The following is a 24,406-nucleotide window of genomic DNA, read 5'->3' as shown; positions in this document are numbered from 1 at the left end:
GGGTGTTTGATGGGGATGGTATAGAGTGAGCTTTACCCTGTATCTGACCCTGTGCTGTCCCTGTCCTGGGAGTGTTTGATGGGGATGGTGTAGAGTGAGCTTTACACTGTATCTGACCCTGTGCTGTCCCTGCCCTGGGGGTGTTTGATGGGGATGGTATAGAGTGAGCTTTACCCTGTATCTGACCCTGTGCTGTCCCTGCCCTGGGAGTGTTTGATGTGGGTGATGTAGAGGGAGCTTTACCCTATATCGGACCCTGTGCTGTTCCTGCCCTGGGAGTGTTTGATGGGGGTGATGTAGAGGGTGCTTTACACTGTATCTGACCCTGTGCTGTTCCTGCCCTGGGAGTGTTTGATGGGGATGGTGTAGAGTGAGCTTTACACTGTATCTGACCCTGTGCTGTCCCTGCCCTGGGAGTGTTTGATGGGGACAAAATGAATAAAATGTATTGAACCAGTATTAACACCGTCAGACCAAAACTTTCACAACAATCATAGAAGTAAGCGCTCACATGAAAAAGCAGTTGACCACTTGGTTGTTTCCTGGGCGTCTTACCATGTTTGCTGTCCTGAGGTTTGTTCGGGATCTCCTCCACGTTCTCTGCAGGGAACCAGCCCGTCCGACCTTTGACAGTGCCCTCCCAGAATCCTCCTTCCCCTACGCTGAGCACTGTGAAAGATCAAAGGTAGAGAGGTCAGATAGAAGATGGAAATCCTAGCACTGTAGAATCGAACCAAAGATCCTCAGGCAGCACCTTCCAAGCCCAACACCACTTCCATCGAGGGGCAGCAGATACATGGGAACACCACTCCCTGCAAGTTCCCCTCCGAGCCACTCACCGTCCTGACGTGGAACTTTATATTGTCGTTCCCTCACTGTCGCTGGGTCAAATTCCTGAACTCCCTCCCCGACTACACACTAGGGGTCTTACATCGCATGGAGTGGATAGGTGTTGGAGGTGACTCATTATCACCTTTTCAAGGGGTGGGTCATTATTACTGGCCCAGTCAATGACATCCTCAAAATAACAGAAGAACTGCAGATGCTGCAATTCAGAAACAAAAACAGAAATTGCTGGAAAAGCTCAGCATGTCTGGCAGGCTCTGTGGAGAGAAATCAGAGTTAACGTTTCAGGGTCCAGTGACCCTTCCTCCAGCATCCAAAATTCGCCTGTGATATCCTCAAATTATTTTAGCGTTCACAGAAAGAGTGCCTCTATGTCCCGAAGCTGTTTGGTTAGTGTAAAATTGCTGTAGTAGCCCTCTCTCATTAGAGAGACAGAGAGACACACACACACAGAATTGGTGGTGGGTTTAACCCGAAGGTCAAAGTCAAAACGTGTGGTGCTGGAAAAACACAGCAGGTCAGGCAGTATCCGAGGAGCAGGAGAGTCGACGTTTCACCCATAAGCCCTTCATCAGGAATGATGGGGTGGCCCAAGGGGGCTGAGAGATAAATGGGAGGGGGTGTTGGGCTGGGGGACAAGGTAGCTGGGAATGCGATAGGTAGATGCAGTCGGGGAGTACTGGTGATAGGTTGGACTGAGGGGTGGAGCGGATAGATGGGAACCGATCGCATTCCCAGCTCCCTTCCTCCCAGCCCCACCGCCCCCACCCCCTCCCTTTTATCTCTCAGCACCCTTGGCCCACAAGCCTCATTCCTGATGAAAGGCTTATGCTTGAAACAGCAACTCTCCTGCTCCTCGGCTGTGCTTTTCCAGCACCACAGGTTTTGACTCTGATCTCTAGTCCTCACTTTCTCCTCCTTAGTCTGACAGGCATTCGTGGTGACCTGAAGTGGCGCAGGAATTGAACCTGCACCGCTGCTGTCACTCCCTGCGGAGAACTGCTGTCCAGCCAACTGGGCTAACCGGAGATGGGAAGGCAGCTCTCTCTGTGTGAGTCATTGCTCCTTGCGTAACCTTCTCGCTTCCCATTCTGCAGCATCAAGTCTGGCTCCACAGAGCTCGGGCAGACGGCAGTGATGGCCTGAGAGAGCGCTGCATCGTCTGACAAGAGAAACCGAGACCCTGCCTCACCCACCCACCCACCTACCCAGCTGGGGAAACAATCCCCTGGTTAATGTGGCTGCTATCCTTGAACCCTAGCCCTAACATTACCCTGACGTCCCAGCCAACAGGCAACATGTCATAGAGTTCAATGGAACTATAGCTGCATCAAAGACCAATACACACTAGAAACAAGATCACAGAATTTTAGTGTACAGACGGAGGCCATTCATCCCTTTGCTGCCAGTGGAAGCCCCTTGTGAAATACCAATCTGACTGGTTCCTCTCCCTTGCTGTTTGCCCCATTGCCCATGGATGAGTGACAGGGCATTTTTTGTGTTGTCAGAAACAGTATGGCAATTTATTTTAGCTGTACACGGAACATGCTGAGAGAGACACGAGGTGACTGCAAGCCCTTGATTCACAGTTCGCCTTGAATCTGACTTCACGCTCCTGTCTGGTTGCCCTACAAGTGCAGTAAATAACCTGTTTGTTCAGCGCATCACCCCCCGCTGTTAGCATTATACACACGGCTTCCTGCAGACAGGAGCCCCTCTGAAAAAAAAATTGGTTACGCAAATCTCCAGCCAGCTTGGACAGTCCTTTTCTTTTGTCGAGTCTATTTTGGTCTGTTTTCCTTTCATCCCTCCTGGAAAACATTCTTTTGAAGAGCACGGATGACGTCTGTGCAGTGCACGGACCCCACTCCAGGCACTGTGCCGGATCGGAGAACACACCAGAGCTGCTGCGGAGTTATTCTTGTGTCACGGCTCACACAGCACCTTGGCTGAGTCCAGGTTGGAGTTGAGGTGTCCTTTCAGCTCCCTCTTACTGAGGTACAGAGTGTCTCATGGGGTATTTGAAAAGGCCAGCTCCTGCTTACTCAGAGGCCGCGAAGAACGAGGTACCGTGAGCGCCTGACCCCCGTCCTCCTGAAATCAACTGGCAACTCCAATTTAATGTCCAAGTTAAGGGTGAGGGGAGATGGGAACCTCAGTTCAAACCTCATGTGGCTCTCTGACACTCTCCACTATCGTCAGAGGATTTTATAGAAAAACCAGCTTCTCTTCCCTCACCACTCCGCAACCCCTCCCTGTCCTTATCCCCAAGTCCATTTCCATTGAGGGAATCGCAGCGGGTCAGGGAGGATCCGAGGAGAGAGAACACGCTAACATTTCCAGATGACACTCGCCCGTCGCATGTTCCCACTGGGGACTGCTCCCTCAGTCACCTCATCCCTGAGCACTGAGGTTCCCTCACCCGATCGCTCTGTCCCTCTCAACAGTCAGTAGCAGGTCAGCTCCACCCCACAGCTTGGAGTCAGGGTCCTAAGACCCACATGCACTTGCTATCTCTGAATTTCCTCAGAGAGAGAGAGAGCAATGGGAAAAGGAAGTCAGAGAGAGACAGAGAGGAACAGAATAAGATGTGGTGATTGTAATGAGGTCAGCCAACTGTACCTCATAGAATCTGAGTTCCCTGACTGGGGCTGTTAAATGGTCCAAAAAGGGAGTCCTGGCTGACATATAAGGATGAATGTCGGGGATCTCAGTGGCTCAGTGGTTAGTACTGCTGCCTCATAGCGCCAGGGACCTGGGTTCGATTCCAGCCTCAGGTGACTGTGTGGGGTTTGCACATTCTCTCCGTGTCTGCGTGGGTTTCCTCTGGGTGCTCTGGTTCCCTCCCACAATCCAAAGATGTACAGGCCAGGTGAATTGGCCATGCTAAATTGCCTGTAGTGTTAGGTGCATTAGTCAGGGGTAAATATAGGGTAGGAGAATGGGTCTGGGTGGGTTAGTCTTCAGAGGGTTGGTGTGGACTTGTTGGGCCGAACAGCCTGTTTCCATACTGTAGGGATTCTATTTTATATAGAGCCCCTGACTCAGTGAGGGGCAACGCTATTGTCATAGGATATGCATTTGTAACTAAATGGATGATTGGTGATGTGATGCCATGAGTTGTTTCAAAGGGTCATGAGACAGAGGGCTTGCACTAATGTAGCATCTCTCATAGCCTGAGCATTTTGAATCTTTACAACTAATGAAGCACTTTGAGAGCATCGTTGTGTTGCGAATGTAGAGGCAGCTAGATGATAATGACCTTGATAATCCTTCCTGAAGATGTTGGTTTGAGGGAGACCTCTCCTCCTTCTCCTTCAAACAGTGGCTGAGAGAATCGAACACATCCGCCTGAGGTGACCGGCTGCACATCCGTCAGCTTGGCCCGTGGACAGCATCGCCAACAGTGCAGCCGTCCCTCAGCGCTGCTCCCTGACAGCCAGCCAGGCGGGATCCTCCAGTGGGTGAGTTGAACTCACAACCTTTCAACTCAAAACCCAAGAGTGTCAGCCACTGAGTCATAGTTATAGAGCCGTACTGCACGGAAACAGACCCTTCGGCCCAACTCGTCCATGCCAACCAGATATCCCAACCCAATCTAGTCCCATTTGCCAGCACTTGGTCCATATCCCTTGAAACCCTTCCTTTTAAATGCTGTAATTGTACCAGCCTCCACCACTTCCTCTGGCAGCTCATTCCATACACGCACCACCCTCTGTGTGAAAAAGTTGCCCCTTTTAAATCTTTCTCCTCTCACCCTAAACCTATGCCCTCTAGTTCTGGACTTCCCCCATCCCTGAGGGGAATAAACCTTGTCCACTTACCTTATCCACGCCCCTCATGATTTTATGAAACTCATAAGGTCACCCCTCAGCCTCCTATGCTCCAGGGAAAACAGCCCCAGCCTGTTGAGCTCTCCAATCAGCAATCTCCTGGGAAATAAATTGCTGTGACCATCTGAAATTTGGCATTCTTGCTCATGTCCTGATAAGGCCAAGTCAAAATGTATCACCAATGGACTGAAAGGAACCCAGTCCACTTTCCAATGGCAGAGCTGGGGAGAGGTATTCAGTAGGAGGTGAGGACAGCAAAACAGCATGAGAACATTGAGCCCCTTTAGCCTGTTCCACTATTTGGTTAAACTATGGCTGATGTGCATTTTAACTTCACCTACCCACCTTGGTCCCTTAGTCCCGATTAGGCTGGCTTCATCAATCTCAATTTTGAAATTTTCAATTAATCCTAAAGCATTTCTGGAGATAGAATTCCAGAGATTTCCACTCCTGTAACGTGAAGAATTGTTCCCTGATGTCAAATGTCAAATGTTAGAGGTTTAATGTTAAGGGCGCATCCTTCCTTGCTTCAGAATTGCTCCACAGCCCATCCAATTCATACAGTCATAGTCATACAGCACGGAACCAGACCCTTCAGCCCATCCAGTCCATGCCGACCATAATCCCAGACTAAACTAGCCCTACCTGCCGGCTCCAGGCCCATATCCCTCCAAACTTTTCCTATTCATGTATCCATCCAAATGCCTTTTAAATGTTGAATAATTTCTGTCTGTCCTTTTGAACAGCAGTCAAACCTCAATCAGATCGCCATTCCATCATCGATACATTTGACACGGCAGCAGAATTAGGCCCTTCTGCCCCGCCATCGGTGAGACCACAACTGACCTGATCACCCTCAATTCCACTCTCCGGCCTTTCACCCTCGATTCCCTTCCTGATTCGAAATCTCTCTGGCTCAGCCTTGAAAATGCTAAATGACCCAGCCTCGAGAATTCTGCAGAGGTTTAAAAAACAATTCTCCCTCATCTCTGTCTTAAACAAACAACCCCTTTGTCTAAGATGGAGTCCTCTGGCCTGAGATTCTTCCACAAGGGAGCAAGAGACTTTGAAAACAAGCCTATGCTGAAAAATATATAACTCTTTCAGCTCCCGCCATGGACTATTTTCTTTAAGTAGTGGTACAACGTGCATCTGAGTTATTGGAATAGACAAGCAGAACTTTAGTTTATTGTCTGGATGGGATTAGATTCCCTACAGTGTGGAAACAGGCCATTTGGCCCAACAAGTCCACACCAACCCTCCAAAGAGTAACCCATCCACATCCATTTCCCTCTGACTTCTGCACCCAACACTATGGGCAATTTAGCATGGCCAATTTACCTGGCCTGCACAGCTTTGGATTGTGGGAGGAAACCCACGCAGACACGGGGAGAATGTGCAAACTCTACACAGACAGTCGCCCAAGGCTGGGATCAAACCTGGGACCCTGGCGCTGGGAGGCAGCTGTGCTAACCACTCAGCCACCGTGCCGCCCACTTCGTTTTTCCTGTGGGGAAGGGAGGGTGAGTGCCGAGGAAAAGACTGATGAGGACATCTGACAGTGCAGCACATCTGTGCTTCGTGTGTGGAATGAACTGTTAGACGCAGGTGCAGTGACAACACTTGGTCAGGTGCGTGGATAGAAAAGGTTTAGAGGGTATGGGCTAAATGCAGGCAAGTAGGACTAGTTCAATTTGGGGAACTTGATCGGTGTGGATGAGTTGGACTGAAGGGTCTGTTTCTGTGCTGTAAGACTGGCTCCAGGTGCAGCTGGGAGGTGTATGGTGCCTGGGTGGTAGGATAACCCCTTTTCTATAAATCGTTGGTGGGCATTCCTCACTGATTGACTGCCACATAGGGCAGGAGGCCACATCACTGGAGTGATACATCTGTAGGATTCAAACCCACTAGCCTGAAGCTTTGGGTGCCTGACGTTCCCATTACACCACAGGCACCTCCATCCTTAACCATACTGTACAGGGGCAGGTGGAGAGAGACGAAAGGGAGAGAGTCAGAGAGGAGGGGGAGAGATAGGTGGGGTTGGGGGTGCGAAGGGTAGTGAAGGCAAGAGGCAGAGGAGGTGCTGGAGGGAGGAAAGTTGCAGTGATGAGTGACTGGGAAACAGAAGACAAAGGGGACTCAGAAAGCACATGTCAAATCAAAAATGCCAGCGCAGCATGGAAGTGTGCCAGAGATGAAGAGAGTAAGTGAATGAGTATGTGTGAGAGAGAGAGAGAGAGCAATACATGGGAGTAAAGAGAATGCTGACAGAGGGAGAAAATGAGAGAGAGAAAGAGAAAGAGAAGGCGTGAGAGAAAATGAGAGAGGAAAAGAGAGAGAGAAAGTGTGAATCAGAGAAAGAGAGAGTAAAAGAGAGAGCAAGAGAATGAGAGACGCAGCGAGAAAGAGAGAAAGCGAGAAAGAGAGAGAAAAACAGAGGGAGAGAGAAAGAGAAAGAGAGAGAGAGAGATATGACAAGAGACAGCGGGGAGTGGGGAGGAGGAGTAGACAATAAGGGAGTTGTGTTAGTTCAGTGTTTGGAGCCAAAATGCAGAAAAGAGTAGAGAATGGAAGGCAAAGGGATTTACTGCAATAGAGATGGCAAGGGAGGGGAATTATGGACAGAAAAGGGAGGTGACAAAATGACAGAGTAAGTGTTTTTGAACGGAGTGTCAGACAGGGATATTAGACTGTACCCTGGGATGACAGAAATGAGATTGGCAAGAGGGTGGAGTGGCTACCAGAGGGGATGAGAAATACTCACACGGGAAAGGAAGGTAACTAAACAGCCAGAACATGAATTGAAAATTGAAATACAAAATGAGCATTTCTCCACATTGTGACCTTCTTCTCACCTGGCACGAGCTGTGTTCCCATGGCAACAGTTGAACAAAAAGGCCCAGGATGACATGAGTTGCTGAAGGTGGACCGGGGTGGGGGGGTTGGGGGGAGTTCTTTCAACTACACCAGGCGGTGCTGATAGGATCAATGGAGGGGGTGGTGCTGGGCCATTTGAATCTAGCGTTACCATGGCAATCTCCGAGGGTTAATGTTGCCATAGCAATCTCCGAGGGTTAATGGCTGCTACACACAGGAAGATGTAGGCTCGAAGATTTATTCCAACACTGAGGGCAAAGACGGCTTGTGCAATCCAACGCTTTGCACAAATTACCCAACCCCCCTGCCCTCCTCCCCCCCCCCCCCCTCACTGTCTCCAAACATGCCAAGGTCCCAATGGTGCCACCCGGAGCGAGGCAGCATTTACCTGGCATTTGTAGATCACGGGGCAACACCTTTCCTCCAAGGGGCCTTGCCAACCCTCTCTGGGTGGATTCACACGCCCTTTGACATCACCCATCCTGCCCAGCCCCAAATCCTCTCTCCTGCCATTTGGTTGGCTCGCGTTCCCAGCCAATTAGGAAGCGCCGAGAGATCCTCCGTTCCCCCGCTCCCTCGCCCCCCTCCCCAACTGGGTGATTCCTTATCATCAGTTGCATGGCCTTCCCGTCCCAATCGCTGAAACCTTCACAGCCAATAATGTCAACAAAAAGATTGAAAATACACCCACCATTCCCTCCCCGAGCCCTGCTTCTCCCAGTAAGGGCAACAAAACTAGACACGTCGAGAATAGGAGCAGGGGGAGGCCTTTCGGCCTTTGGGCCTGCCCCACCATTCGATCTGATTGAGGCTGGTTATCCAACTCAATCCTCTGTTCCCACTTTCTCCCAATAGCCTTTAGCCCCAAGAGCTATATCTAACTCCGTCTTGTAAACATTCAATGTTTTATCCTCAACTGCTTTCTGTGGCAGAGAATTCCACAGGTTCCCCATTCTCTGGAGGAAGAAATTTCTCCTCATCCCAGTCCTAAATGGTCTTTCCTTAAACATTGACTCCTGATTTCAGATTTCCTGGTCACAGAATCAAAGGGTCTACAGTGTGGAAGCAGGCCATTCAGTTCATCGAGTCCTCACCAACCCTTCAAACAGCATCCCACCCAGATCCAGCCTCCTAACCTATCCCCGAAACTCTGCATTCCCCACGGCTAACCCCCCTAGCCGGCACATCCCTGGACACTATGGATAATTTTGTACTGGTAACAAAATTACCAGATGAAAGGCTTTTGCCCGAAACGTTGAATTCCCTGTTCCTTGGATGCTGCCTGACCTGCTGTGCGTAAACCAGCAACACATTTTCAGCCATAATTTTGTACTGGCCAGTCCACCCTGAATTGCACATCTTTTGGACTTTAGGAGGAAACCGGTGCACCCGGAGGAAACCCACGCAGATGTGGGGAGAACATTCAAACTCCACAGTCACCTGAGGCTGGAACTGAACCTGGGTCCCTGGCACTGTGCGGCAGCAGTGTTGAGCAGGGACCAAATCATCAGGAACATCCTTTCTATTTTAACCGGTCTGATCCTGTTAGAGTTTTATAGGTTTCTATAAGATCTACCCTCTCATTCTTCTAAATTCTAATGAATGTCATCCTCATCAATCCAGTCTCTCTCCATACAGCCTTTGCAAAAGCATCTTGGAGATTAATCTTCAGATCCTGCGGTCTCTGGGTTGGTTCTGGAGAGTTGATAACCCTGCCTTCAATACCAACTAATACAGCATAGGCTCAGGGTTGCACCATTGGGGTCTTGGCGTGGGTGGTGGTGCTGGGCTGCTTTCTATGAAGCGTTGGACTACAGAATCCATCCTCACTGCCCTCAGTAGACCATCCTAACTGACAAAACACCACCTTAACTTGAAGACTGTCCAGCATTCAGGGAAACAATAAGGCAGCGTCATGTTGGTGAGTGAATTTTGTCGCTTCCCAAAGCGCGTTTGTACAGTTTCACAGCTGGCCTCAAAGTCCTGGGATGGAAGGTCACAGGTTCAAATCCCACTCAATGAACTTCAGGCTTTCTGGGTAACACAGCGGGGATGCTGTACTGTCAAAGGTACCTTGGGGAGGGAACGTTCAACCTAATTGCTCCCCTTCCTTTTCAGGTGGACCATCCCTACCTCCAAAACTCTGCTACATTATCCAAACTCATACCAAGGCTGAATCACCGCTGACCTACAGGCCCTCTCGGTCCTCCTGGTCCGAGCGATATAAAAACCATGAGATGGTCTGTCTCCCCATTCCCCACCTCAGGGATAGTGCCAGCTTCTCCAAGCCTCGGAAACCCCGCCACTGGCTATTTCTTACACAGCCCTAATTTCTCTCACCTCACCCCTAGCCTTCAGTCACGAGTTCGTGAGTTCTCCCCCTGAGCTTGTCTACGTTGCTCTTAGCCTTAAAGATGTGCCCTACAACATATCTCTTGAACCAAGTCTTTCGGTTGACCATTTTAATGCCTTCTTTGCCTTGGTCTCAAATTTTGTCTGCTCACATTCCTACGAAAAGCCTAAGAGCCCAGGCATTTGACTGAAGGCGCTATGCAAATGCAATGCCTTCACAAAGATCCCATGGCCCGAGGAGTAGGGAACTTCAACCGTCCCCACCAACTCTCCTGAGGCTGCTCTTAATGATGGTGGGATTGTGCTTGGGAACAAGATGGCCGAAACTGGGGCCTCAGAATGAACCATGAGAGAAGCTGCCGCACGTTGTCGCCAACAGAGACAGCCCAAGGGCACAAAGCTCCTTGCGACCACCCTCGCTCCCCCTCCCCCCCCCCCCCCCATCCCTCAGTGGGTCATAAGCCAGGGGGCAGTCTTCCAGAGGCAGCCAACAGAGAGACCACCTCGTTGAGCAGTAAAACTCAGTGGGTTAGCACCCAAGCTGAAAGGGAGGGGGTGTCTAGTGGGCCCTGGTGAGGGTGCTTCAAAGGGGAGATGCTGTCTGAAGCACTCTGCAGTCTCGGAAATAGAGAGTTCAGTGTAGAGGGCAAAAACATCCTCACCCCCTGCCCTCAGGCAGCACTGAAAACTGGGAGGCAATACTGCTGAGTATCAGGAGACAATCTGTTCAAGGAAACCTGGGTTATCCTGATGAGTCATACTTCAAAATAAATTCACTCTATATCTAACCCCATGCTGTCCCTACCCTGGGAGTGGTTGATGGGGAGATTGTAGAGGGAGCATTACTCTGTACCTAACTAAAGCCATGATCACATTAAATGGCAGAGCAGATACAGTGGGGCTGAGAGACAGGGAGAGAGAGACAGGGAGAGAGAGAGAGATGGTGGGAAGAGAGAGAGAGATGGGGAGGGAAAGAGATGGAGTGAGAAAGAAAGATGGGGAGACAAAGCATTGGAGAGAAGGAGATGGGGAGCAACAGTGCAAGGGAGAGAGAGATAGGGAGAGAGAGAGAGATGGAGAGAGCGGGAGAGATGGGGGAGATAGACAAATGGGGGAGAGATAGATGGGGGGAGACAGACAGAGAATGGGAGATAAAACAAAGGTTCTGAGTAGTTCTGGAGAAGGGTCACTGGACTCAAAGTATTTACTCTGCTTTCTCTCCACAGATGCCGACAGACCTGCTGAGTTTGTCCAGCAATTTCTGTTTTTGTGGAGATTTAGACAGTTGGGAAGAGAGGGAGATATGGGGAGAGAGGGAAATAGAGGGAGCGGTAGGAAAGAGGGAGAGAGAGAAACAGGTAGAGAGGGAGATGGGAGGGGGGAGACATATACAGGGAGAGAGGGAGATAGAGGGACACAGGAAGAGGGGGAGAGAGGGTGAGGGAATAGAGGAAGATATGGGAGAGAGGGTGATAGAGGGAGATATGGGACAGCAGGGGAGATAGAGGGATAGAGGGAGATATGGAGAGAGAGGGAGATATGGAGAGAGAGGGAGAGTGGGAGATAAGGGGAGAGAGGGAGAGGGAGGGTGATGGGGAAGAGAGGGAGACGGGAGATAGAGGGAGACAGTGAGGTGGGGGATAGAGTGCGGAAGTGAGTGAAGAGAAAGACAAATAGCAGAAAACATGGATAGATTGAGAAAGTGAGGATGGGATTGATTAGATCACAGAGGGAGAGATAAAGTAAAAATAAACAGAATGGGGAATGAACAGAGAAAAGATAGGAGGAGAGAGGGGATAGTGAGGAAAGGGGATGGAAAGAGAAAAAAATGATGGAGTTGCAGCTTTGCGTAATCACAGCAGCCCTAATACATCAATGAGAGCGCATGAGAAAGAGAGAGAGAGATTGAACGTAGGGCACTGGGGAAGCATGGCAGGTGCAACATGGAGATCTAGGTCAGAGTTATAAATAACTGCTCACGTGGAGTGCTGGGTAAGACTGTTCAAACAAGCACTGCTTACTGATGTCTGAGGTCACAGCCAGACTGAGTCACCTCGCAGTCACGTGGACGTGGCACGTGTTGGCATAGGTGGTCCAACCCTCCATATTCAGCTCATGCCAGCTACTGAAATAGAACAAGGTCAATAGCGAGGGCAGACTCACCTTCATCAGAATCAGCCTCCCACCGGGAGCCATCAGCAACAGAGACCAACGCCGGAAGATATTTCTCAAGAGCGAGGGAGATAAAGAACTGCTCCCACATCCCAACAATCCAACCAATTAGTCCAACACTTCCATCGGGTGTGGGGCAATTTAACTGACCGCCCCTAACTGACCCTTGAACTGAGAAGCACCACAGGGCTATTTCAGAGCAGGGCTGTCAATAGTCAAACCCATCGCCGTAGGTATGGAGTCACGTCTAGGCCAGACCAGTTAAGGGCAAAATTTTATTCACTCTTCGGGCATTAGTCAACCAGATGGGTTGGCAGATAGTTGGCATGGTCACCATGACTAAAACCAGCTTTATTTTCTGGATGTTTCCATTAAATCACACCAGCTCCTTGGGTAGGATTTGGGACAGTGTCTCAAGAACCTTAAACTATGTCAGCATCTCCCCGCATTCTCCTGAGTGCCCCTGGCCCTCAGAGTTTGGGGCAATACACCTTCTCTGGACAAAAGCCAAGACAGACATCACATCACCATCCGACGCCAAACAAGGGGCCATTCAGCCTATCAGTGCCAGTGCTGAAAGAACAATCCAGTCATTAAATCTTACCACACAGGGGACACCATACCTCTTTGTAACTATTCAGCCGAAGAGGCAACGCTACACACAGCCTGATGTCTCAGTAAGAGACACTACAATTACTAGCACCTCCGCACCCCGCTAACTCCTGGGACAGTACTGAGGGTTCTTGGGTAGGCCTCACTGAGACAGCCCTCAGCATGGACCTGAGGGTAGGCCACAAAACTTCCTGAGTCACACAAGCTCAACCCCACACCGTCCATTGGATTACCGACAGACCGCTATACTGACTGAGGATACTGTAAAATAGTAGGAGTTACGCCAGACAAGGTACACATTACCTGAAGAGCAAGAGCAGGCCATTCAACCCCACACTCTTCATACATTTCCCCAAAGCCCAATTGATTTCAGTCTCAGGAGACTTTCAATAAGGGGATTCAGTGACACGGTCATTGGAATAGTAACCGAGAGGCTCAGGTGAAAGGGCGGTGGGTTCAAATCAGACTCACATGGCTGATGGAGGTTAAATTCCGTCAATATTCCGAGGATTGAAAGCTTGTCTCAGGAATGGTGGGCACTGTCACTGACTGGGCCTTTTTCGGGAAAACCATAATCTGGTGACCCCCCCCCCCCGCCTCAATTCAAATAAAATCCTAGACTGTGTTGGTCACAGAGGGAGCTCAGAACAAATTACCTGAGGGGTTAAACTCTGAGGAGAGGCGACAGAAAGGGGTGGAGTTGCATTCCGTAAAGTGGTATCAAAACTCCCAAGACTGAGAGGATAGGGAAGAGATGAATCCCATTGGCTGCTGAGTTTGGGAATAGTCTAGAAATTCTAACCAGGCCCTTCAGGAGGAATGCTGCTGAAAATGTGTTGCTGGAAAAGCGCAGCAGGTCAGGCAGCATCCAAGGAACAGGAAATTCGACGTTTCGGGCATAAGCCCTTCATCAGGAGGAATGTTGGTTAAGTCTTCCACTGACAAATTCACAGCCTTCTCCCACAAATGATGATAAGAGTGGGGTTTGGCCACAGTGTCTCAGTGGTTGGCACTGCTTCCTCCCAGAGTCCAGGACCCGGGTTTGATTCCTGCCTAGGGTGGACTCCCTGTGTCTTTGTGGGTTTGCTCCAGTTTCCTCCCACAGTTTAAAGATGTGCCGGTTCGGGTGAATTGGCCACGCTAAATTGCCCCATAGCGTCCAGGGATGTGCAGGCCAGGTGGATTGGCCACGGGGAATGCAGGATTACAGGGACAGGGTAGAGGGGTAGGCCTGGGTTCTTTGGAGAGTCGGTGTGGACTCAATTGGCCAAATATCCTACTTCCACACCGTGGGGATTCTATGTTTAGAACATAGAACATAGAACAATACAGCACAGAACAGGCCCTTCAGTGTTGTGCCGAACATTTGTCCTAGCTTAAGCACCTATCCATGTACCTATCCAATTGCCGCTTAAAGGTCACCAACGATTCTGACTCTGCCACTCCCACAGGCAGCACATTCCATGCCCCCAACACTCTCTGGGTAAAGAACCTACCCCTGATATCCCCCCTATACCTTCCACCCTTCACCTTAAATTTATGTTCCCTTGTAACACTCTGTTGTACCCGGGGAAAAAGTCTCTGACTGTCTTCTCTATCTATTCCCCTGATCATCTTATAAACCTCTATCAAGTCACCCCTCATCCTTCGCCATTCCAATGAGAAAAGGCCTAGCACTCTCAACCTATCCTCGTACGACCTGGTCTCCATTCCAGGCAGCATCCTGGTCAATCTCCTCTGCACCCTCTCCAAAGAAATCTCCTCTATGAGTTGTTAATGTTAAATGTAAGAGATTTGGTGCTGTATAGAGTAAGGTTCCAGATGAGTTAATGACAGAACCAACTTTAGAGCTGAATGGCCTCCTTCCCCCTCCCGCTCCTCTGTCCTTACACGACAGGGATATTTTGCTAAGCTTTACCATTCCCTTCTGCACAAACCTTTCACTTTCTCGCCCTTGTTGAGTTGGATTTCATCCTCTCCCTGCGGTTGGTACGTCTTCACCACCACAAAGACCCGGCCTGGCACAGCAGAGTAGAGCTTGCGTTTCGGCCTCCAGCCCTGCGCACTCCCAGGGTACTCCTTGTTGGGCACGGCGGAACTGGGAACAAAGAGAAACGTCACAGTCAGTGCTCCCCCCCCAGGGGGTGTTCCAGCTCCATGGGCCGGGGAGGGGTCACATTAATCACTGTCTGCACCACACTTCTCCCACTGTCACACATGGCTGCCCCGAATGGACGGGAGAGGGACGGAGAGGGGAAGAGAGGGGGAGGGACAGGGAGAGGGACAGGGAGAGGGACGGGGAGAGGGACGGGGAGAGGGACGGGGAGAGGGACAGGAAGCTAGAGGGGGGAAAGAAGAGGGAGGGAGAGAGGAACAGCATCAGGGATGGAGACAGGGAGAGAGACAGACAGAGGGAGAGACAGCGAATGAGACAAAACCGAGAGGGATGGGGACAGGGAGGGGGAGACAGACTGAGAGGGAGGGAGACAGAGGGAGAAAGATAGCCAGACAGGGCAAAGAGACAGAGAGGGAGATAGGGAGGGAGGCAGACTGGGAGGATGACAGAGAGAGAGAGGGACAGATGGAAACAGAAAGAGACAAGGAGACAGATAGGGAGACAGAAAATTAAAGAATGGAGCAAAATACAGCGAAAAGGGTCAACAGGGGAGGGAGATTGAGAGGGAGAGACACGGGGGTGTGATAGTGTTTGATGGAGACAGTGGAGAGGAAGCTTTAGTCTGCATCTAAACCTGTGTTTTCCCTGCATTGGGAATGTTGGATGGGAAACAGTGTAGAGAGAGCTTTACTCTGTATCTAACCCCGTGCTGTCTCTGTCCTGGGAGTGTTGGATGGGGAACAGTGTAGAGAGAGCTTTACTCTGTATCTAACCCCGTGCTGTCCCTGTCCTGGGAGGGTTGGATGGGGAACGGTGTAGAGGGCACTTTACTCTGTATCTAACCCCGTGCTGACCCTGTCCTGAGAGTGTTGGATGGGGACAGTGTAGAAGGAGTTTTACTCTGTATCTAACCCCATGCTGTCCCTGTCCCTGGGAGTTTTGGATGGGGACAGTGTAGAGTGAGCTTTACTCTGTATCTAACCCCGTGCTGACCCTGTCCTGGGAGTGTTTGATGGGGACAGTGTAGAAGGAGCTTTACTCTGTATCTAACCCTGTGTATTCCCTTTCCTGGGAGTGTTTGAGGGGACAGTGTAGAGTGAGCTTTACTCTGTATCTAACCCCGTGCTGACCCTGTCCTGAGAGTGTTGGATGGGGACAGTGTAGAAGGAGTTTTACTCTGTATCTAACCCCATGCTGTCCCTGTCCCTGGGAGTTTTGGATGGGGACAGTGTAGAGTGAGCTTTACTCCGAATCTAACCCCGTGCTGACCCTGTCCTGAGAGTGTTGGATGGGGGACAGTGTAGAGGGAGCTTTACTCTGTATCTAACCCTGTGTAGTCCCTTTCCTGGGAGTGTTGGATGGGGACAGTGTAGAGGAAGCTTTACCTGAGGCGTCCTCGCTGTTTCTTGGGATCCTCGGCCTGGCGGCTGCGGGATGGCGACCTACTGCGTCCGCCACGTGGGTTACTGACACTACGCAGTGTGCCGTTGGGGTTCCGCGGAGCCTGGCTAGTTGGGAAGGACAGCCACTCCGGAATGTTGAGGTTGTTATCACTGCTGGAGCGTTGCAGCATGTGGGGAAGGGTGAGCGAGTGGTGGCCCTCCCTCCTCTGGGGGGCGTAGGTCGGCGTCTCCTTGAAGGGAACTGTCGGAAGGACACAGCTTAGAGAGATAGGAACACATTGGAACAGCTGCCGGGGAAGAACGAGAGTTAGCAACTTGGGAACAACAGCTCGCACGTCACACCCAGCGCTGGAACAGGGATCACTGGTGACTCAGTGGTTAGCACTGCTGCCTCACAGCCCAGGGACCAGGGTTCGAATCCACCCTCAGGCGACGGTCTGTGTGGAGTTTGCATGTTCTCCCCATGTCTGTATGGGTTTCTTCCCACAATCACAAAGATGTGCTGGTTAGGGTGGATTGGCCAAGGGAAATTACCCACAGTGCTCAGGGATGTGTCGGTTGGGGGCATTAGTCAGGGGAAGGGAAATGGGTCTGGGGTGGGTTACTCTTCAGAGGGTTGGTGTAGACTCATTGGGCTGAATGGTCTGTTTCCACATTGTAGGGATTCTATGAGCACCACGACAACAACTTTAATTGAAAGAAGGTGAGGCTGTTATGTGAGATGAGGGATAAGGGTGCTGTTGGCTGAACCAGCATTTGTTCCCTATCCCCTATCCCTAATTGCCCTTGACCTGAGAGGCTTGCTCGTGCCATTTCAGAGGGTGGCTAAGAGTCAACCCCATTGCTGTGGGTCTGGAGTCCCATGTAGGCCAGACTGGGTAGGGATGGCAGATTCCTTCTCTAAAGGACATTAATGAACCAGATGAGGTTTTTCCCCAACAATTGATTCATAGTCATCTCATTAAATTCTTAATCCCAGATTTTTATTGAATTCTGCCATGGTGGGATTTGAATTCAGGTCCCCCAGGACATTACCTGGGTCTCTGGATTAACAATCCAGCAATAATACCACTTGCCCATCACCGCCCCTTAAATGCGGCTCAGTGGTTAGCACTGCTGCTTCATGGCGCCAGGGACCCAGGTTCGATTCCACCCTCAGGTGACTGACTGTGTGGAGTTTGCACATTCTCCCCGTGTCTGCGTGGGTTTCCTCCGGGTGCTCCGGTTTCCTCCCACACTCCAAAGATGTGCGGGGTTAGGCCATGGAAAATTGTCCATAGCGTCCAGGGAAGTGCAGGCTAGGTGGGTTAGCCTCGGGAAATGCAAGGAAAACGGTGGAGGGCTGGGTGGGATGCTGTTTCGGAGGGTTGGCACAGACTCAATGGGCTGAATGGCCTCTTTCTGCACTGTCAGGACTCTATGACAAGAGGGTGCTGATTGGTTGGACTCTGGTTGGCATGGAGACTAGCTAATTAAATTCAAACCAGTGGGAAATGAGTGAATGAAGATGTGATGTGAGTCAGAATCTGAGCCACAGAGGGTGAGTGGAGATCCCTATTTTGGAGACTGACGGACTCAGTGATCCCAGAGATAACAAAGGTCTGGGGTGGGGGAAACACACCAGAGGTCAGAAAAAGGTCAAACAGCCCAGTGGTCAATGGGCAAAGCAATAGTTTTTGGATGTGGACTCGAAATGTCAACGTTTTCACCTCCTGATGTTGCCTGCCTTGCTGAGTTCCTCCAGCTTCCCGCTGATCTACTTTGGATTCCAGCATCTGCAGTATTTCTGTCGTCAAAGCAACAGTTCTAGGCCTGAAACAAATCGCCCCTGGGCATTGACTGTGAGACTTCCAGATAAAACGATGGTGCCTTCAGAAAGGTGGGCAAAAGGGGGGAAATTGGTGAATCGACTGATTAAAAGCTTTCCAAAAGGATAGGCACCGAGGGTGTTACCCATTAGGACAACCCTTCGGAGGATCTCTGCCCAGTGCCATGCAGCACCTCAGCAAAACAAAGAACTGCAGGTGCTGGAAATCTGAAGCAAAATTGTAAATCGCTGGAGAAACTCAGCAGGTCTGGCAGCATCTGCAGAGAGAGAGAGAGAGAGACACACAAGCAGAGGTAACATTCCGAATCCGGCAACCCTCCTTCAGTACCGGATTCGAAATGTCAACTCTGCTTTCTCTCCACTGATGCTGACAGACCTGCCGTGTTTCTCCAGCATTTTTCTGATTTCACAAAATGCCTTGCTGTCTGCCACCCTGAATTCCCAAGGGATCTCCGAGAAAGGGAAAGAGTCAAGTCCGGAGAATTCCCGCTGAGATTCCAGTGGGGCCTCCTGCGCCATGGGTTAGAGTACAGGATCAGAGTCAGGGTCAAGGTTAGGGTCGGGGTCAAGGGTCAGGCTCACGTGCACACCGTCAGTGTCTCCAACTTACCCACATCCGAGTCTTTGTGATTCTTGATGAATTCGCCCAGTTCAAAGTTCCCGGCGATGATGGCAACCTGGGCAGAAACAAAGCGAGGCCTTTAGTCACAGGCCTCAACACCATCACTGACTGGGCCACTGGGAACCCCACGTATTCCCAGTTCACATGTATCCAGTGTTTCCACATCAGGCACATGACCAAACAACACCTCGTGTATCCCTCAGTGCCCGATATCGAATACATGCCAGGGAACATTTGATTTATTATTGTCACATGTACCAAGATACAGTGATAAGCATTGTTTTGTGTGCTATCCAGACAAGCCATACCTTACACAAGTACATCAGGGTAATAGAGCAGAATGCAGTATCTAGTGTTACAGCTCCAGAGAAGGTGCAGAGAAACTATAATATATGAGAGGCCCATTCATAACTCTGATAACAGCAGGGAAGAAGCTGTTCTTGAATCTGTCGGTTACATTTCTATTTTCTGCCCAATGGAAGAGACTATAACCGGGGTGGGAGGGGTCTTTGATGATGTCGGCTGCTTTCCCAAGGCAGTGGGAACTGTGGATGGAGCCAATGGATGGGAGGCTGGTTTGCAGGATGGACTGGGCTGTGTTCACAACTCTCTGTAAATGGTTGTGGTCATGGGCAGAGCAGTTGCTGTAACATGCACCTGGATAGGATGGTTTCTATGGTGCATCCATAAAAATTGGTAAGATGCCTTGCAGCCTCCTGAGGATGTAGAGGTATTGAGTGTCGATGTGGATGGAGTGTGTGTGTGTGTGTGTGTGTGTGAATATGTGTGTCTGTCTGTGTGTGTGTGTTAGAGAGACAAAGAGAGAGTGTGAATGTGTGTGCATGTGTGTGTTAGAGACAGAGAGTGTGTGTGTGCGTGTATGTAGGAGAGAGAGAGAGAGAGAATGTGTGTGTGTTTGTTAGAGAGAGAGAGAAAATGTGTGTGTCTGAGTGTGAGAGACAGAGAGAGATAGAGAGAGAATGTGTGTGTGTGAGAGAGAGTGAATGTGTGTGTATGAGAGAGAGTGAATGTGTGTGTGTGTATGAGAGAGTGAATGTGTGTGTGCATGTGAGAGAGAGTGAATGTGTGTGTGTGTGAGAGAGAGATTAAATGTGTGTGTGAGAGACTGAATGTGTGTGTGCATGTGAGAGTGAATGTGTGTGTGAGAGTGAATGTGTGTGTGTGAGAGAGAGTGAATTTGTGTTTGTGTGTGTGAGAGAGTGCAGGTGTGCATGTGTGAGAGAGTGAATGTGTGTGTGAGAAAGAGTGAATGGGTGTGTGTGAGAGAGAGAATATGTGTGTGCATGTGAGTGTGTGTCTGAGAAAGAAAGAGTGACTGAGTATATGTGTGTATGTGTGTGCACGCACGTGTGTTTGAGAGAGAGAGTGTGTGTGCGTGTGACAGACAGTGTGTGTGTGTGTGTGTGTGTGTGTTTGGGGTGGGGTCTGTCTCCTGATGAAGGGCTTTTGCCCAAAACGTCAATTCTCCTGTTCCTCGGATGCTGCCTGACCGGCTGTGCTTTCCCAGCACCACACTCTCAACTCTGTCTGTCTGTCAGGCTCTGTCCAGGAATACGTCTGGTCACCACATTACAGCAAGGATGTGAGCACATCTGATGGGGATTCATCTACAGGTTTCTGGAAATGGAGACAATTTCATTTTTGAGGAAAGATCAGGTAGGCTGGTGTATGTATTTTTAAATTTGGAACAGAAGGGGAAATATATAAAATGCCATTTCCCTCAGCAGATTAATTGATTAAATGATGAAAGGGGAGATCCAACTGAAATCCCCTCCTGAGGATGTTGGGACCATTATCCAAAACAATGGGCAAATGCAGAAACACATAACATCTAAAATAACAGACACCTGGACACAAACAGTAATGAGCAACAGCTGGAAAGTGGGATTATGCTCTTTTACTGCTAGCACGGACTGCAGAGAGGCTGAATGGCCTGGTGTGTGTAAATTGTCATTGATTGTACATGCCCAGGCACTGTGTATATGTCAGTGTCAGGCCTTGGATTAGCTGTACACTAACATCAGAATTTGAGCAATTAAGACGAGGTATATGGCGTCACCCAGTGGGCAGGGAAGGTGGTCTGCTTCCTCACCAGGTCAACCAGCCTGCCAAGGTTGGAGAGTGTTTATTTTTATTCATTCACAGGATGAGGCCATCGCTGGCTAGGCCCAGCCCTAATTGCCCAGAAAGAAGGTAAGAGTCAACCATATCGCTGTGGGTCTGGAGTCACATGTAGGCCGGACCAGGTAAAGATAGCAGTTTCCTTCACTTAGAAGATTAATGAACCATAGAGTCATACAGAAACAGACCCTTCGGTCCAACCAGTCCATGCCAACCCAAACTAAACTAGCCCCACCTACCTGCTTCTGGCCTATATCCCTCCAAACCTTTCCTATTCATGAACTTATCCAAATGTGTTTTAAATGTCATATTTGTACCTGCATCCACCAATTTCTCAGCAAGTCCATTCCAAGCGTGAACCTCCCTCCGTGTAAAAACATTTGTCCCTTGTGTCTTTTTTTAAATCTTTCTCCTCTCATCTTAAAAACGTGTCCCCCCCACCGTCTTGAAATCCCCCATCCTCGGGAAACAACGGCTACCATACCTCTCATCATTTTATAAACTGCTATCAGGTCGCCTCTCAACCTCCTACGCGTCAGTGAGAAAAGTCCCAGTCTATCCGGCCTTACTTCATAGGTCAAACCTTCCATACCCGGCAACATCCTGGTAAACCTCTGCTGAGCCCTCTCCAGGTGGAGAGTGTCTATCATTGCCCCAGACTGATTGAACACATAGAAGGTGATGTGTGAAAGCCAAATGGCTCCTCTTACTTTCAATCTGCCCTTTAGCCTCTTACCCCTTCCCACCGCAAAACCCCACCCCAGCAAGAAACGAAATATGAACCTGCCTCCACACGGTGGAATTCTGTCTGGACTAGGTCCTGAGAAGCCAGATGTTGCCAGTCAGTTGGACACACCAGTCTCAAAGCCCCTGATCAGGTGAGTGGGTACAATTCCAACATTTAAAAGACATTTGGGCGGGTCCATGGATTGGAAAGGTTTATGCATCAAATGCAAGCAAATGGGACTAGTTCAGTTCGGCATGCAGCAGGGCTGGGTCGAAGATGCTCTGTAGGACTCTAGGGTGCTAGGCTGGGGCTGTTTTACCTGGAACATCGGAGGCTGAGGGGGTGACCTTATAGAGGTTTATAAACTCATGAGGGGTATGGATAGGTTGAACAGTCAAGGCCTTTTCCCCAGGGGAGTCCAAAACTAAAGGGCATAGGTTTAGGGTGAGAGGGGAAAGATTTAAAAGAGTCCTGAGAGGCAATGTCTTCATGCAGAGGGCGGTATGTATGTGGAATGAGCTGCCAGAGGAAGTGGTGGAGGCTGGTACAATGACAACATTTAAAAGATATCTGGACTGATACATGAATAGGAAGGATTTGGAGGGACATGGGCCAAATGCTGGCGAATGGGACTAAATAAATTTAGGATATCTGGTTGGCATGGATGGGTTGGGCCGAAGGGTCTGTGTCCATGCTGTATATGACTGTAAGCCTGTTGCCTCATTTTGGTTGGCTCGGTTGGCTGAACGACCGATTTGTGATGCAGAGCAACACTGACAGCGTGTGTGGTTCATCTCCTGCCCTGGGGTCAGGCTCACCCTAAACTCCTCAATCTCAGACTTGAGGCACGTTGGCCCTCGCTGAGCCTCATCTCTCTCTCTCTCACACTCTCTCATTTGAGGGAAGTGCCTGTAGGCTTCTGGGAGTGTGGCATCGTGCACTCACACTGTGCGTTACCTCAGCAACCATCAAACACACCTTTTCGCCTCCTCCCATGATGAGGGAAAAAAAATGGGGGAGCCTGGTGCTGGGAAAGTAACTGGATTTCAGGGACTTGCAGCCCTTCCGGAAGCCAAGTCCTTGCTGGGCTATTTGAAGGGAATAAATGTTAGGCCTCACCTACAGAGCTCATGCCCCATCATGGATCAATCCAGGAAATGGCTGCTTTTTTGAAATGGGGGTCAAACCCACAGAATTTGATGATGGAAGAGACCTCAAGTGAAGCAGGATGGTTTAATGTCACAGGAAAAAAAACACCCAGCTGGCAGCTGATGGACATTTCTTAGCCACAGGGAGAAATACCTAGATGGATGTAGGCCAAAGGTGAAGGATGAACACGGCAGCCTTGTTTCGGCAGAGGAGTTACCTCAAGGTTTGATCGAAACAGATTGTACTGAAGCAAGAAAGTCCCTGAAAGAGAGAAGGAAGGTCCAAGAGACGGGGGTAGAATCTCAGGGTCCTGAAGACAGGATCCTGGCACAGACTGGGGTGAAGTGGATGACGATGTAGGAAACTCAGCTTCGCTGAGTAACAGCATGGTAGAGGTTGCAATCTCCGGTGAGTCAAACATTTCCCAAACTCTGCCTCTCCTCAGAAACTAGGCCTGCTAGACCCAGGGGATGAGAGCTCAAAATAGAGTCGCATCATTTTACTATCTCCAACTCCAAGGACAGCACGAACAGTGAGTGAATGTAAACTTCACCGGCCTTGCTAACCCACTTTCACATCGATCTAGGTCGTGGAAAGAAACGCAGGAGCACTGCTGCGTTCATCACTCACAGCAATCATTAAAGAACATTCAAATCAGGACATTCAGCCCCAGGAGACTTCACCGCCATTCCACATGATCATGGTCTCTCTGACTGTAACCTCAAATCCATTACGCCCACCCCAAAGGCATTTCAAACTCGGGATCAGCAGGAAGAAGAAAATTAAATATGTTGCTCGGTGTGTAAATGCCAGGAGAAATGACCATTCTGCTGGCAGGCACCATGGTGTAGCCCCAGCAGTTTGGCCTTGAGAGTAGAACTGACCGGTACTCTTAGCCCAGAGGACAGACATTGTCAGAGAGAAACTCTCCAGGGATCAGTACTGGTAGAACACAGCACTCACAGGGTTACACATGGTGTATCCGACAGCCCCCTCACTGCCTCTACATTCTCACACTTGCCGAGGGGATGGAATATCGGCGAGTGCACACTCAAAAGGCCCAAGACAAGAGCCACACTCACCTGGAAGGACGTCTGTTGATTGTTGTTCTTCATATCTTTATTAGCTCCACGGTACAGCAGAACCCGAGTGCAGCTGTCCTGTGGAGGGAGAGGAGCACAGCAATTAATAGAGAGAAGGACAGGTAGGGGGAGAGACACACACACACACACACACACACTGACATTCACACACACTGACACACACACACTGACACACACACACAGGCACACACACACTAACATTCACACGCTGAGACACGCACACACACAGGTACACACACACAAACATTCACACACACTGAGACACACAAACACACACATAGACACACACACACATTCACATACACTGAGACACATACAAACACACATAGGCACACACACACAAACACAAACACACACAGACAAACACACAGACATTCACATACACTGAAACACACACAGACACACCCACAGGTACATACACACCAGCATTCACACACACACTGACATACTGAGTCTCCCACACACACACACATACACACAGACACTCTCACACATTGACAGCCACACTCACAGGCACATGCTCACGTGCACTCTCACACACACATACACACGCTCACAAGCACTCACACATACATGCACGTACCCTAACACTGGCACACAGTCTGACACACAGAGATACAGACA

At 49.9% G+C, this 24,406-nt stretch overlaps 1 protein-coding gene across 1 annotated transcript in view; it reads right to left on the bottom strand.

The window, feature by feature from the left end:
• The window catches only part of LOC132831202 (SH3 and multiple ankyrin repeat domains protein 1-like), a 267,969-nt gene that overhangs the window by 207,650 nt on the left and 35,913 nt on the right, over window positions 1-24,406 (bottom strand). The window contains exons 8-12 of the mRNA XM_060849215.1: window positions 23,762-23,839; window positions 18,650-18,716; window positions 16,194-16,452; window positions 14,630-14,790; window positions 556-669 (exon numbers count right to left, since the gene is read on the bottom strand). Coding sequence (XP_060705198.1) covers window positions 556-669; window positions 14,630-14,790; window positions 16,194-16,452; window positions 18,650-18,716; window positions 23,762-23,839 — 679 coding nt within the window. The remainder of the gene's footprint in view (window positions 1-555; window positions 670-14,629; window positions 14,791-16,193; window positions 16,453-18,649; window positions 18,717-23,761; window positions 23,840-24,406) is intronic.

Source organism: Hemiscyllium ocellatum, chromosome 33 (assembly GCF_020745735.1).
Source record: "Hemiscyllium ocellatum isolate sHemOce1 chromosome 33, sHemOce1.pat.X.cur, whole genome shotgun sequence".
Taxonomy (NCBI): Eukaryota; Metazoa; Chordata; class Chondrichthyes; order Orectolobiformes; family Hemiscylliidae; genus Hemiscyllium; species Hemiscyllium ocellatum.
This window is presented reverse-complemented; position numbering and strand designations above follow the sequence as displayed.